This window comes from Thamnophis elegans, chromosome 4 (assembly GCF_009769535.1).
Source record: "Thamnophis elegans isolate rThaEle1 chromosome 4, rThaEle1.pri, whole genome shotgun sequence".
In the NCBI taxonomy this organism is placed as follows: Eukaryota; Metazoa; Chordata; class Lepidosauria; order Squamata; family Colubridae; genus Thamnophis; species Thamnophis elegans.
This window is the reverse complement of record NC_045544.1, coordinates 136,288,001-136,301,868: the sequence shown is the minus strand read 5'-3', so window position 1 is coordinate 136,301,868 and position 13,868 is coordinate 136,288,001. Positions and strand designations below refer to the sequence as shown.

Below are 13,868 nucleotides of genomic sequence, written 5' to 3'. Positions count from 1 at the left end.
GTTTGTAAATTGTAAAAGGGACGCGGTGGCTCAGGGGCTAAGATGCCGAGCTTGTCGATCAGAAAGGTCGGCAGTTCGGCGGTTCGAATCCCTAGCGCCGCGTAACGGAGCGAGCTCCCCGTGACTTGACCCGTCTTCTGCCAACCTAGCAGTCCGAAAGCACGTAAAAAATGCAAGTAGAAAAATAGGAAACCACCTTTGGTGGGAAGGGAAAAGCCTTCCGTGCGCCTTCGGCATCGAGTCATGTCAATCATATGACCACGGAGACATCTTTGTCCTTCAAAAGTTTTATTTCTTTTAAAACACAAATATTTCAATATTCCTCAATCAATAAAACATCGAAGTACAATTTTTTTGTATGCCCCTCCCTCCCTCCAACCCTCCCAACCCCCCTCCTCCGTGCCCCTCCGACTTCCCAGAACCCGTACACGGTATGGATTTTTAACAAACACAGTCTAAAATCTATTGAGAAAAAAGAAACAAAGAAATTAATGACATTCTGCATTGACCTTAGCTTCTTCTTGCTAAACTAACTTTAAACAATTTAAATCATTTCTGATCTTAAGCATAGGCTAACTGGAATTTCTTGGTCCTGTATTTATTTTGTATATAATCAATCTATTTTTTCCAGTCTCGTTTATATCTCTCATTTGAGTGATCTTTAAGATATGCCGATATTTTAGCCATCTCGGCTAAATTTGTGACTTTCAATGTCCATTCTTGAGTTGTAGGCAAGTCTTCCTTCTTCCAGTATTGCGCCACGGAGACATCTTTGGACAGCACTGTTCCACCTTAGCCACTAGCAGTGCTTCCCTCTAGTCTTCGCCCAAAGCCCCCCACCAGGAAGCTGAAGCAGACCCCAAGTCGGAATTTCTGCCCCCCTCTGACCCGCACAAAAAGTCCCCGAAGACGGAGATTCTCTGCAGCAACACAAACATCCATTGCACGTATCCGTCCCAGGGGGCTTAGTCTGAAGACCCCTGATTTAGTGCAATATAAAAAATGCAAATACTTTTTCTCCGGACCACCAACATTTTCTTGAGGACCACACCAGTGCTCCACAGCCCACCAGTTGGTGACCACGGTTCTAGTCCAGCCCCGTGCTTTAATTTAATCCAATTATTGTTAAATTAAATTTACTGTATTGTTTTGAACATAGGATGGTGGCGGGGAAAGCTGAACCTGCAATGCCCGGACGATTATATGTTCATCCTGACTCTCCAGCTACTGGAACTCACTGGATGCGTCAACTGGTGTCTTTCCAGAAGTTAAAACTCACCAACAACCATTTGGATCCCTTCGGACACGTAAGAGACATTTCTAACGTTCCTCCTAGCCTCGCTCGATAAATACTGCCATCCGATCACCAGTGACTAGAGGGAGCTACAAGGATGTCACCTATCTGGTAATAATGTCCCTGCAAAAATGATATAATTTCCGCCATGCAGATTACGGCGAGGCCTCTCTCTCCCATTCCCCCAGTTTTCTTTAATGAACATTTACAGATTTACAGATTTACAGAGTTGGAAGGGACCTTGTAGGTCATCTAGTCCAACCCGCACCCAAGCAGGAAGCACTACACTATTTTTGACAGATAGCAGTCCAGTCTCTTCTTGAAAGCTTCCAGTGATGAAGCTCCCACAAGTTCTCTTTTCTTTTCCTCTCTTCTCTTATCTTCTCTTCTCTTCCATTCTCTTCTCTTCACAGACAGATTAACAGAGTTGGAAGGGACCTTGTAGGTCATCTAGTCCACCCCCCCAGCCAAGCAGGAGGCGTTACACCATTTCTGACAAATGGCTGTCCAATCTCTTCTTGAAAACTTCCAGTGATAAAGCTCCCACAACTTTTCTTCTCTTCTCTTCACAGAAAGATTAGCAGAGTTGTAAGGGACCTTGTAGGTCATCTAGTCCACCACCACCCCAGCCAAGCAGGAGACATTACACCATTTCTGACAAATATCTGTCCAGTCTCTTCTTGAAAACTTCCAGTGATGAAGCTCCCACAACTTCTCTTCTCTTCTTAGACAGATTAACAGAGTTGGAAGGGACCTTGTAGGTCATCTCGTCCAAATCTCACCCAAGCAGGTGACACTACACCATTTTTGACAGATAGCAGTCCAGTCTCTTCTTGAAAGCTTCCAGTGATGAAGCTCCCACAACTCCTCTCCTCTCCTATTCTATTCCATTCCATTCCATTCTATTTTATTCACAGACAGATTAACAGAGTTGAAAGGGACTTTGTAGGTCATCTAGTCCACCCCCCCAGCCAAGCAGGAGAACTTACACCATTTCTGACAGATGGCACTCCAGTCTCTTCTTGAAAGCCTCCAGTGATGAAGCTCGCACAACTTCTGAAGGCAACTTCTGTTCCATGGGTTGATTGTGCCCACTGCCAGGAAATTCCTCAGGCCGTTTTTTGGGCCATTTTAGGCTGTTTTTTGGCGCTCCAGCAGAATATAAAAAAACAGCCTGAAAATGGCCTCAAAAATGGCCTAAAATAATTTGAAAACCGGCCTGAAAAAGGCCTGAAAACAGCCCCCAAAATTCCGCCAAACCAGCTAAAAACAGCCCCAAAACAGGCATGCTCATGCTGGCCAGCTGGTCTTCGGGTTCCCAGGTCTCTGGAACTCATGAAGGAGAGCTGGGTGGCATGCCCCAGAAACCCAAAGACCAGCTGGCCAGTATGCACAGGCATTCTGGTCTGGGCACCCTCAGTGCCCAAAAGGTTCACCATCACTGAGTTGGAAGATGTAAATGCTACAGACTTTTCTTTCTTTCTTTCTTTCTTCCTTTTTCTTTCTTCCTTCCTTTCTTCTTTCTATCTTCTTTCTTTCTTTCTTTCTTCTTTCTTCCTATCTTCTTTCTATCTATCTATCTTTCTTTCTATCTTTCTTCTTTCTTTCTTCTTTCTATCTTCTTTCTATCTTCTTTCTTTCTTTCTTCTTTCTTTCTTTCTTCTTTCTTTCTTTCTATCTTCTTTCTTTCTATCTATCTTCTTTCTTTCTTTCTATCTTCTTTCTTTCTTTCTATCTTTCTTCTTTCTTTCTTTCTTTCTATCTTCTTTCTTTCTATCTATCTTTCTTCTTTCTTTCTATTTTCTTTCTTTCTTTCTATCTTCTTTCTTTCTTTCTATCTTCTTTCTTTCTATCTTTCTTCTTTCTTTCTTTCTTTTTTTCTATCTTCTTTCTTTCTATCTTTCTTCTTTCTTTCTTTCTATCTATCTTCTTTCTTTCTTTCTTTCTTTCTTTCTTTCTTTCTTTCTTTCTTTCTTTCTTTCTTTCTTTCTTTCTGTTAAATCCTGAGCCGCAGCGAAAGAGTTAAAAGTAATCCTCAGAAAATGCTAGCTTCTCATTCTCCCACACAGAGGAGGAGGTGGGGGCGTGCGAAACTTCATCTGGAAAATGTCATCAATAAAAAGTGCATTTCGGAAGGTATAGGATGCAGTTGCTTGGTGGGTAAGGTTATACCTTGCCACCGGATTTTTTAAAAGGGGGGGCATTAAAAACACTGATCTCAACCTAATGGACAGGCTCATCAATTCAAGAAAGATGGAGCTTCTGTTTTTTTCTAACCTTCCTACCGGGCTCCATCAAGTGAGAAGGTCAGCCGAAGAGAAACCTACTGAAATGGAGAAAGGTCTCTTCCTTGATGGTCCCCCCCCTCTCCAATGAGAATTTGAATTCTCCATGGTCAAATAATCCTATTTATTTATTTATTTATTTATTTATTTGTTTATTGTTTACTTACTTATTTGCTTATATATACATATATTTACTTACTTACTTATTTATTTACTTACTTATTTATTTACTTACTTAGTTATTTACTTACTTATTTACTTATTTGTTTACTTATTTGTTTATTTACCTTTTATTTATTTACTTACTAACTTATTTATTTATTTAGTTACCGTATTTTTCAGAGTATAAGACGCACCAAGATTTTGAAGAGGCAAATAAAAAAAAAGTTTTTGCACTCTGCAGACCTCCCCAAAACAGCCCCGTTTTCACGAAAATGGGCCTGTTTTTGGTCAAAAAAGGCGCATGCATAGCCTTTAGGAGACTTGTAGAGTGCTCTGAGGGGCTGTGGGGGCAAAAATGAGCAAAAAAGGCCTGTTTTTCGCTCGTTTTTGCCCTCCTCAGCCCGTAGGAGCACTCTGGAAACTCCCTAAAGGCTATGCACGTCCATTTTTGCAAAGGAATGGGGTTTCGGAAGGCCAAAAATGCTGCATTCAGTGTATAAGATGCACCCAGATTTTCACCCTCTTTTTTGAGGGAAAAAGTTGCGTCTCATATTCCAAAAAATACGGTATTTACTTATTCATTTACTTATTTATTTACCTATTCACTTACTTACTTATTTATTTATTATTTATTATTTATTATTTACTTATTTATTTAGTTATCTACTTAATTACTTATTTATTTAGTTTGTTGGACATGTACAAGATAACAGGTATAAGTATAAACATGGGCATGAACACGGGAAATGGGGATGAATAAATAGGGATGGTAGGACAGGGACAGGAAGCATGCTGGTGCACTTATGCATGTCCCCGTTACGGACCTCTTAGGAATGGGGTGAGATCTACAGTAGACAGTTTAAGGTTGAAGCTGTGGGAGTTTGAGGATGTAACAACAGAGTCAGGTAGAGCATTCCAGGCGTCGACAATTCCATTGCTGAAGTCGTATTTCTGCAATCGAGTTTGGAGTTTTTCTATGTACATAAGAATAGATGAATAAATGTACAATACCAACAGGTGGTTCTTCCAAGTAAACACAAGGCAGGAGAGTTACAGGCAAACACAAGCAGTTAGCCTCATTTTAGCAGACAAGCACAGACAGAGCAGCAGACTGCTTAAGTTTCTGTTTCAGTTCTTTGCACAGTTTAAGCTTCCACTTAGTTGCTGTGCCTATTCATTGGCTGATTTTGTTCCCATGTCTCTCCCTTCAAGGAAAAACAAAGGAAATCCAGTTGCTTCTTTAAAAAGCATCTTTGGGACATTTAGCAGAACAGGAATTTATTGGTAACTTGTGCTGATAACCCCGCGTTGTCTGGGTATTTATTTATAGGGGGAAAATGTCCGGACCAAACCTAATCTCTAATATTGGATTTTCCCCCTTACCAAGAGGGAGCCCCCTTGTGGAGTACTGTGAAGCCATTACCATGGCAACTCCACTGTGCTGTACAGTAGAAGCCATTTTATGGCAGTACAGTAGAAGCCATTTGCAGGAACAACAGGCTGTATCTTAACAGAACCCCCCCCCCCCAAGGGGTGTTAGGGGTGTCTTACCTCCACATTATTTTTCTCCAGAGTGTAAGTCATCTGTGTACCAAGTTTGGTTGAAATTGCTCAAGGCGTTCCAGAGTTATGCTGGAACACATTCACACCCGCACACCCATTTTTATATATTTTAGATATAGATATAGATGTAGATGTAGATGTAGATGTAGATGTAGAGGTAGAGGTAGAGGTAGAGGTAGATAGAGATAGATAGATAGATAGATAGATAGATGGATGGATGGATGGATGGATGGATGGATGGACAGACGGACAGACAGTCAGACAGACAGATAGATGATTGATAGATATAGGTATAGGTATAGGTATAGGTATAGGTATAGGTATAATATAGATGGATAGATAGATGATATAGATATAGAGATAAAGATAGATAGAGATAGATAGATAGAGAGAGAGGTAGGTAGATAGATAGGTAGGTAGGTAGGTAGGTAGATAGATAGATAGATAGATAGATAGATAGATAGATATAGATATAGAGATAGATAGATAGAGAGAGAGATAGAGAGATAGAGAGATAGAGAGATATAGAGATAGAGATATAGAGATAGGTAGGTAGATAGATAGATAGAGATAGAGATAGAGATAGAGATAGAGAGATAGAGAGATAGAGAGATAGATAGAGAGATAGAGAGATATAGAGCTAGAGATAGAGATATAGGGATAGGTAGGTAAGTAGGTAGGTAGGTAGGTAGGTAGATAGATAGATATATAGATATAGATGTAGATATAGATATAGAGATAGAGATAGAGATAGAGATAGAGATAGAGAGATAGAGAGATAGAGAGATAGATAGATAGATAGAGAGAGAGAGAGAGAGAGAGAGATAGATTGATAGATGATAGATGATAGATGATAGATGATAGATGATAGATGATAGATGATAGATGATAGATGATAGATGATAGATGATAGATGATAGATGATAGATAGATAGATTATCTTTCTCTCTCTTCTTTTCCTCCCCCAGATCATTCTCAATTCCATGCACAAATACCAGCCCAGGTTGCACATTGTGAAAGCGGATGAAAACAACGCGTTTGGCTCGAAGAACACAGCTTTTTGCACTCACGTGTTCCCAGAAACCTCCTTCATATCGGTGACCTCCTACCAAAATCACAAGGTGGGTGTGTAGCCTGATTATTATTTTTTTGCTTTGTGCATTCGATGTAAGATGCAAATTGAACGTCAATGAGGTAAGATTTTTTTTTTTAGAACATTTTTAAATCCGAAAGGCTCCATTCTTCTTCATTGCAGCAACCTCGTGTGAATTATCACTCTCAAAAATATAAAGTTTTCTTTTCCACAGCTGCCTTACTTATTTCCACATGTGCGGGCTGTGTGCAGTCCAGAAATTAATTATAGACAGTACAGTATATTCTCCCTCCGCTTTGTCCTGATTTTATTTATGCATTGCATTTTTAATAGGATAGTATTAGGAAGAAATATTCTTCTGGGTTCAGTTCCAAGTGTGTGTGTGTGTCTGTGTGTGTGGGGAAGATACTGGAAACATGGTGGCTGCTTGGAAAGACGGTTTTAATGGTGGACAGGAGCACATGACTTGAAGATGTTGGGTGAAGAAAAAAGGGGGACTGTGGGACTTAACAGCTGCGATGATTCGCTTAAGAACGGTGGCAAGAAGGGTCATATAACGGGGGCAAAATTCACTTAACAGCTGTCTCGCTTAGCAGTAGAAATGTTGGGCTCAGTGGTGGCCGAGGACTACTGTAATTCTTACTTTTTTACTCCATGAGGCACTAACTAGAGCCAAGGAAAACGAAGAAGGGGGGGCTGTGTTTTCCCCCATCCAACCCCAATTTAAGCCTGAAATCTTTTCACAGAGAAAAATCTATTCCTGAAGGGTTTCCTCCCCCTCCCTTTTGATGCTCTGCTTTTCGGCAGCCGATTTGTTATTTATTTGCTACCGTCCATCAACCGGGAGTCAGAAAGTCTTCCGGATCCGCTGACCTTGTTAAATCCAGGCCTGGCTTCCTTTTTATGGGGCCACACCGGGCTTTAAAAGAAGACCTCCAGATGCCTCCAGAGTCCTGGAAAAAGAGGATTGCAAGCTTAAAGACCCATTAAATTTATAGAAGGAACTGGCACGGTGATTTTGTTTTTAATTTCCCTCCCATAGTCAAGGATGAACTTGTGTCAATTTTTCTTTCTTTTTTTCTTTCTTTCTTTCTTTCTTTCTTTCTTTCTTTCTTTCTTTCTTTCTTTCTTTTTCTTTCTTTCTTTCTTTCTCTTTCTTTCTTTCTTTCTCTTTCTTTCTATCTTTCTTCTTTCTTTCTTTCTATCTTTTTTCTTTCTATCTTTCTTCTTTCTTACTTTCTTTTTTCTTTCTATCTATCTTCTTTCTTTCTCTTTTTCTTCTTTCTTTCTATCTTCTTTCTTTCTTTCTTTCTTTCTTCTTTCTATCTTTCTTCTTTCTTTCTATCTTTCTTCTTTCTTTCTATCTCTTTCTTTCTTCTTTCTTTCTATCTTTCTTCTTTCTTTCTGTCTTTTTTCTTTCTTTCATTCTTTCTCTTTTTTTCTTTCTTCTTTCTTTCTATCTTTCTATCTTTCTTCTTTCTTTCTTTCTTCCTTCTATCTATCTTTTTTCTTTCTTTCTCTTTCTTTTTTTTCCTTCCTTCCCTCCTTCCTTCCTTCCTTCCTTCCTTCCTTCTTTCTTAGTTTGTCAAACACGTACAAGATAGCAGGAATAAGGGTAAACATGGACATGAACACAGGAAATGAGTACAAATAAATGGGGACAGTAGGACAGGAATGGTAGGCACGCTGGTGCGCTTATGTCACATCCTGGGCATAAATGTTTTCAACTTCTGGCCTCAAAATGGCGCTCTAGGGCACTGCGCACCAGGACAACTAGACACAAGGACAGTTTTTTTCATGACCACCAGTTCCCACAACAATGTCAAATTATTTACTAAGACTGTGTTTCTATTATTCTTCTCTTCCTTCCTAGTACCTCTCTCTTCCCACTTATGACTATAACCATGTTGCTTGTATCTTTACGATTTATATTGTTTTATTGGTGTCCTAGTACAATTTGATTGCTTATTGGTAACCTATGAAGTGTTGTATCTTATGATTCTTGATGAATGTATCTATTTTATTTTTCTTTATGTATAGTGAGAGCATATGCACTAAAAACAAATTCCTTGTGCTTCCAATCACACTTGGCCAACAAAGAATTCTATTCTATTCTATTCTATTCTATTCTATTCTACTCAATATTCCTATTTTATTCCTATTCTATTCTATTCTATTCTACTCAATATTCCTATTTTATTCCTATTCTATTCTATTCTATTCTATTCTACTCAATATTCCTATTTTATTCCTATTCTATTCTATTCTATTCTATTCTATCGTATCGTATCATATCCCATCCCATCCTATTCTATTGTATTCTATTCTGCATGCCCCCTTTATGGACCTCTTAGGAATGGGGTGAGGTCCATGTTAGACAGATTAAAGTTTTGGGGGGTTTGAGGATGTAACAATGGAGTCGGGTAGAGCATTCCAGGCGTTGACCGCTCTGTTGCTGAAGTCATATTTTCTGCAATCGAGTTTGGAGCGGTTTACCTTGAGTTTGTATCCATTATTTGCCTGTGTATTTACTGAGGTTGAAGCTGAAGAAGTCGTTGACCAGTAGGATGTTGTAGCAGACAATTTTGTGTACTATGCGTAGGTCTGAACGCAGGTGGCATAGTTCCAGGTTGTCCAAGCCCAAAAATTTGAGTCTGGTGGCGTAAGGGATTCTATTGTGAGCAGAGGAGTGGAGGACTCTTCTCGTGAAATACCTCCGGTATTATAGGAAAAGCCAGGTCGGATACAGAGGTGGGGAAAAGGAAAAGAGGCGTGTCTGTGTGTGTGTGTGTATGTGTTCCTACTTTAGAGTAGAGTAGAGTAGAGTAGAGTAGAGTAGAGTAGAATTGTTTAATTGGCCAAGTGTGTTTGGACACACAAGAATTTATCTTTGGTGCAGATGCTCTCAGTGTGCATAAAAGGACAAGATACATTCGTCACAAATCATAAGGTCCAATAGCAATAGCAATAGCAGTTAGACTTATATACCACTTCATAGGGCTTTCAGCCCTCTCTAAGCGGTTTACAGAGTCAGCATATCCGCCCCCAACAACAATCCGGGTCCTCATTTTACCCACCTCGGAAGTATGGAAGGCTGAGTCAACCCTGAGCCGGTGGGATTAGAACCGCTGAACTGCAGATAACAGTCAGCTGAAGTGGCCTTCAGTACTGCACCCTAACCATTGCGCCACCTCGGCTCCAACACTTAATAATAGTCACAGGTACAAATAAGCAATCTGGAAACAATCAATATCAATATCAATCATAAGGATACCAGCAACAAGTCACAGTCCTGCAGTCATAAGTGGGAGGAGATGGGTCATCGGAACGATGAGAAGATTAATAGTAACAGTAAAGGAGAAATTTCCTGACAGTGAGAACAATTGATCAGTGGAACAAGTTGCTTCCAGAAGTTGTGAATGCTCCAACACTGGAAGACATTTTAAAGAAGAGATTGGACAACCATTTGTCTGAAGTGGTGTAGGGGTTCCTGCCTAAGCAAGGGGTTGGACTAGAAGACCTCCAAGGTCCCTTCCAACTCTTTTATTATATTACATATATTATATAAGTGGGAGGAGATGGATGATAGGAACGATGAGAGGATTAATAGTAATAGTAATGCAGACGTAGTAAATAGTGTGACGTTGAGGGAATTATTTGTTTAGCAGAGTGATGGCGTTCGGGGAAAAAACGTCCTTGTGTCTAGTTGTCTTGATGTGCAGTGCCCTGTAGCATCATTTTGAGGGTAGGAGTTGAAACAAATTATGTCCAGGATGCAAGGGGTCTGTAAATATTTTCACAGCCCACTTTTTGACTCATGCAGTGTACGGGTCCTCAATGGAAGGCAGGGTTGGTGGCTATTGTTTTTTCTGCAGTTCTAATCATCCTCTGAAGTCTGTGTCTGTCTTTAGCAGAAAACAGAGACAAACCTTTTTTTTAGAAAAAAAAAGCCCCCCAAAATTTGCTTAATTCAGGCAGCTGAGAGGAACCGAGACCCTCTATAACTTGGGTCAAGATTGTCAGTTGCAAAGTGAAGCTGTGCAGAAGCCACTGCATTTCGAGAAAACTTTATGGAAAGATATCACCCTGCGGACCCTCTTAAAACGTCAGTTCTTAAGAAGGGGGTAATATTTCTGCATTAAATGAGGTAAAGCCACGGTTTTCTTAGCATCAGGCTTCAAAGCTGCACTCCAGGAAAAAAGATTGTTCCAGCCTGATTGGCTTCCATCTTTATAGGAATAAAGAAAGTGTGTGTGTGTGGGGGGAAACAGTTTAATTTGGGGCCTAATTTGGTAGAGAGAGAGAGAGGAATACCTGGACGAAAACGCGGTGAAAGAAATGAAACTCTCTTCCTGTGTTTATGCTCCAAAGGAGGTTTTCTCAAAAGACATTTCGCTTCTCTTGTAAGCAGCTTCATCCGTTCTGACAGAGCCATTGATTCATTGAACAACTACACTGATTTGATTGGTTCCACCACAAAACCGCGTTCGACTAAAGGGCGCTTGACGAAACCGCGTAGCTGACGTCATCACAGCGCGACAACAGCGCGGAGAAAAAAGCACGCTGTAAACGCTAAACCTAAAATTAACCCCTAAACCTAAATCTAACCCCCCCTAAACCTAATCCTAAACCTAACCCTAAACCTAACCCTAAACCTAACCCTAAACCTAACCCTAAACCTAACCCTAAACCTAACCCTAAACCTAACCCTAAACCTAACCCTAAACCTAACCCTAAACCTAACCCTAAACCTAACCCTAAACCTAACCCTAAACCTAACCCTTAACCTAACGCTAAACCTAATTCTAACTCTTAACCTAACCCTAAACCTAACCCTAACCCTTAACCTAACCCTAACCCTAACCCTAACCCTAAACCTAACCCTAAACCTAACCCTTACCTTAACTTGAATCGGCTTGCTTTCAAAGCGCTATTTAAAGCGCCCTTCTTTCTCCGCGCTCGCTGTTGTCGTCCTGATGATGACGTCAGCGACGCGATTGAATCGGGCGCGCTTTAGTCGAGCGCAGTTTTGTCGTGCCACGGATTTGATTAACACTCATGGCCAAACAGGTCATAAAATTGGGCATGGCTCACTGAAAAGCTTCTTTGCTTAACAACCTAAAATCTGGTTCCCATTGTGGTCCTCAGTCAATGGACTACTTCTGTTGTTACTGTCACGATCAATTGCGTTCTTCCTGTAAATATTGGTATTAAAAATAATATTGAGGCATGTTCAAGAGTGGGGAGGACAGCGACTGTAGTACATGAATGGGGGGTGGTCAGAGATGCTTTCTTGATTGTTTGCCCCCCCCCCCATGGCAGATATCTTTGATTAACCCCGTAAGGTGGGAAAAACAAAAAGGCTGTTGGAAGGAGATTTCTTCCAACAGACCGTTCTCCGAACTGCTCAGAAAGCTACCGTATTTTTCGGAGTATAAGACGCACTGGAGTATAAAACACACCAAAGTTTTGAAGAGGCAAATAAAAAAAAAGTTTTTACTGGTGCAAAAACGGGGCTGGTTTTTTTTTTTTTAATGCATGAATAGCCTTTAGGGGGCTGGCAGAGTGGTCCTGGGGGAGGGGGCAAAATGAGCAAAAAAAGGCCAATGTTTCATGAAAACGGGCCCGTTTTTTGTCAAAAGAATTGCATGCATAGCCTTTAGGAGGCTTATAGAGCGTTCCTGGGGGTGGGACAAAATTAAGCAAAAAATGGCCCATTTTTCGCTCATTTCTACCCTCCCCAGCTCCCAGGAGCCTCTGAAAGCCTCCTAAAGGCAATGCAGGGCCATTTTGGTGAAGGGGGCAGGGTTTTGGGAGGCCAAAAATGCTGTATTCAGTGTATAAGATGCACCCAGATTTTCAGCCTCTTTTTTGAGGGAAAAGGGTGCGTCTTATACTCTGAAAAATACGGTAGCTACCGGTTCTTGTAAATCAGTGCGAACCGTCTGAATCCCACCACTGCCCTGATGATATGAAAAAGGTTTAGCCCACTTCTAAAAGAGCACACAACCCACCTTCGCAATTAGCCTAATTCCATGATGGCAAACCTGTGGCACGCGTGCTCAAAGTGACAGCAAAGCCATGTTGCCCGGGGCGCACAACCTTGCCTGTTGACTTCCGGGTTTCTGGCGTGCCTGTGCGTGCGACGATCAGCTGTCCTTCGCGTTCGTGGGCAGTGCTGAAAACTGGTGTATGCATGCGCGCTGGCCAGCTGGTTGTCAGGTGCGCATGTGTGCCAGAGCCCGGCGGTTCAGCTTTTCCAGAGCACGATCCCTTCACATGTGCGGCAGTGCTGAAAACCGGCCTGCGTATGCGTGCCGACCAGCTGATCGTCGAGAGCACATGCTCGCCAGTACCCAGAGTTCAGCTTTTCCGGAGTGTGGCGCTGACGAGCGTACATGCACAGGCTATGTTTCCACGCGACCTTTTCAGCACTCGGTGCCAAAAAGGTTCACCCTCACTGGCCTAATTGATTGTTCCCTAGTATGTCTCAGGACCAGTTGCGTCCCTACCTGAACCGGGAGGCCCTCACAACAGTCACTCGTGCCCTTGTGACCTCTAGACTGGACTACTGCAACGTGCTCTACATGGGGCAGCCCTTGAAGAGCATTCGGCGACTCCAGCTTGTCCAGAATGCAGCCGCGCGAGCGATCGTGGGTGCACCTGGGTTCACCCACGTAACACCTATCCTCCGCGAGCTGCACTGGCTGCCTATTGGTCTCCGGATACGCTTCAAGGCGCTAGTCGTCACTTATAAAGCCCTTCATGGTATTGGACCTGGGTACTTGAGAGACCGCCTGCTGCCAATTACCTCCACTAGACCGATTAGATCCCACAGATTAGGCCTCCTCCGAATTCCATCCGCCGGCCAGTGTCGACTGGCGACTACCTGGAGGAGAGCCTTCTCTGTGGCTGCTCCGACCTTCTGGAACGAACTCCCCATGGAGATTCGAACCCTCACCACCCTCCAGGCCTTCCGCAAAGCCCTTAAAACCTGGCTGTTCCGACAGGCCTGGGGCTAAAGAGCTGTTGCCCCTGTCTCGAATGGTATGACTGTTGTGTGTTTTAAACTATGCATTGTTTGGTGTTGTTTTAATTTTTGTTTGTATCCCCCTTCCCTGGTTTGAGTTGTGAGCCGCCCTGAGTCCCCTTCGGGGGAAAAGGGCGGCATATAAATAAAATAAACATTCAACATTCAACATTTCCGAGACCATCTAGACAGCTCCTTTCCACTTCCCTTCCTCTGTCCCCCGACCCCCCATTTTATATTCCTGTGATCCCCTAATTGGACTCACTGCAACCTTTCATTTAGTAGCCGTTCGAGGGGTCACAACAACACTCTGCAAAGTGTCTTTATGATCATTTTTTTATTATTTTTTGCCTCCTCCGTTTTCCTGACTTTTTCTAAGCTACTTTTTTTCCCCCAGTGGCTTTATACAATACATTTTAAAACTCACTGTGGGTCTATTAA

At 42.0% G+C, this 13,868-nt stretch overlaps 1 protein-coding gene across 1 annotated transcript in view; it reads left to right on the top strand.

Moving 5' to 3' along the window:
• Positions 1-13,868, top strand: part of TBX4 (T-box transcription factor 4) — a 68,468-nt gene that overhangs the window by 35,549 nt on the left and 19,051 nt on the right. Inside the window, 2 exon segments of the mRNA XM_032216801.1 lie at positions 1,160-1,307; positions 6,273-6,425. Of these exon segments, the coding sequence (XP_032072692.1) occupies positions 1,160-1,307; positions 6,273-6,425 (301 nt within the window).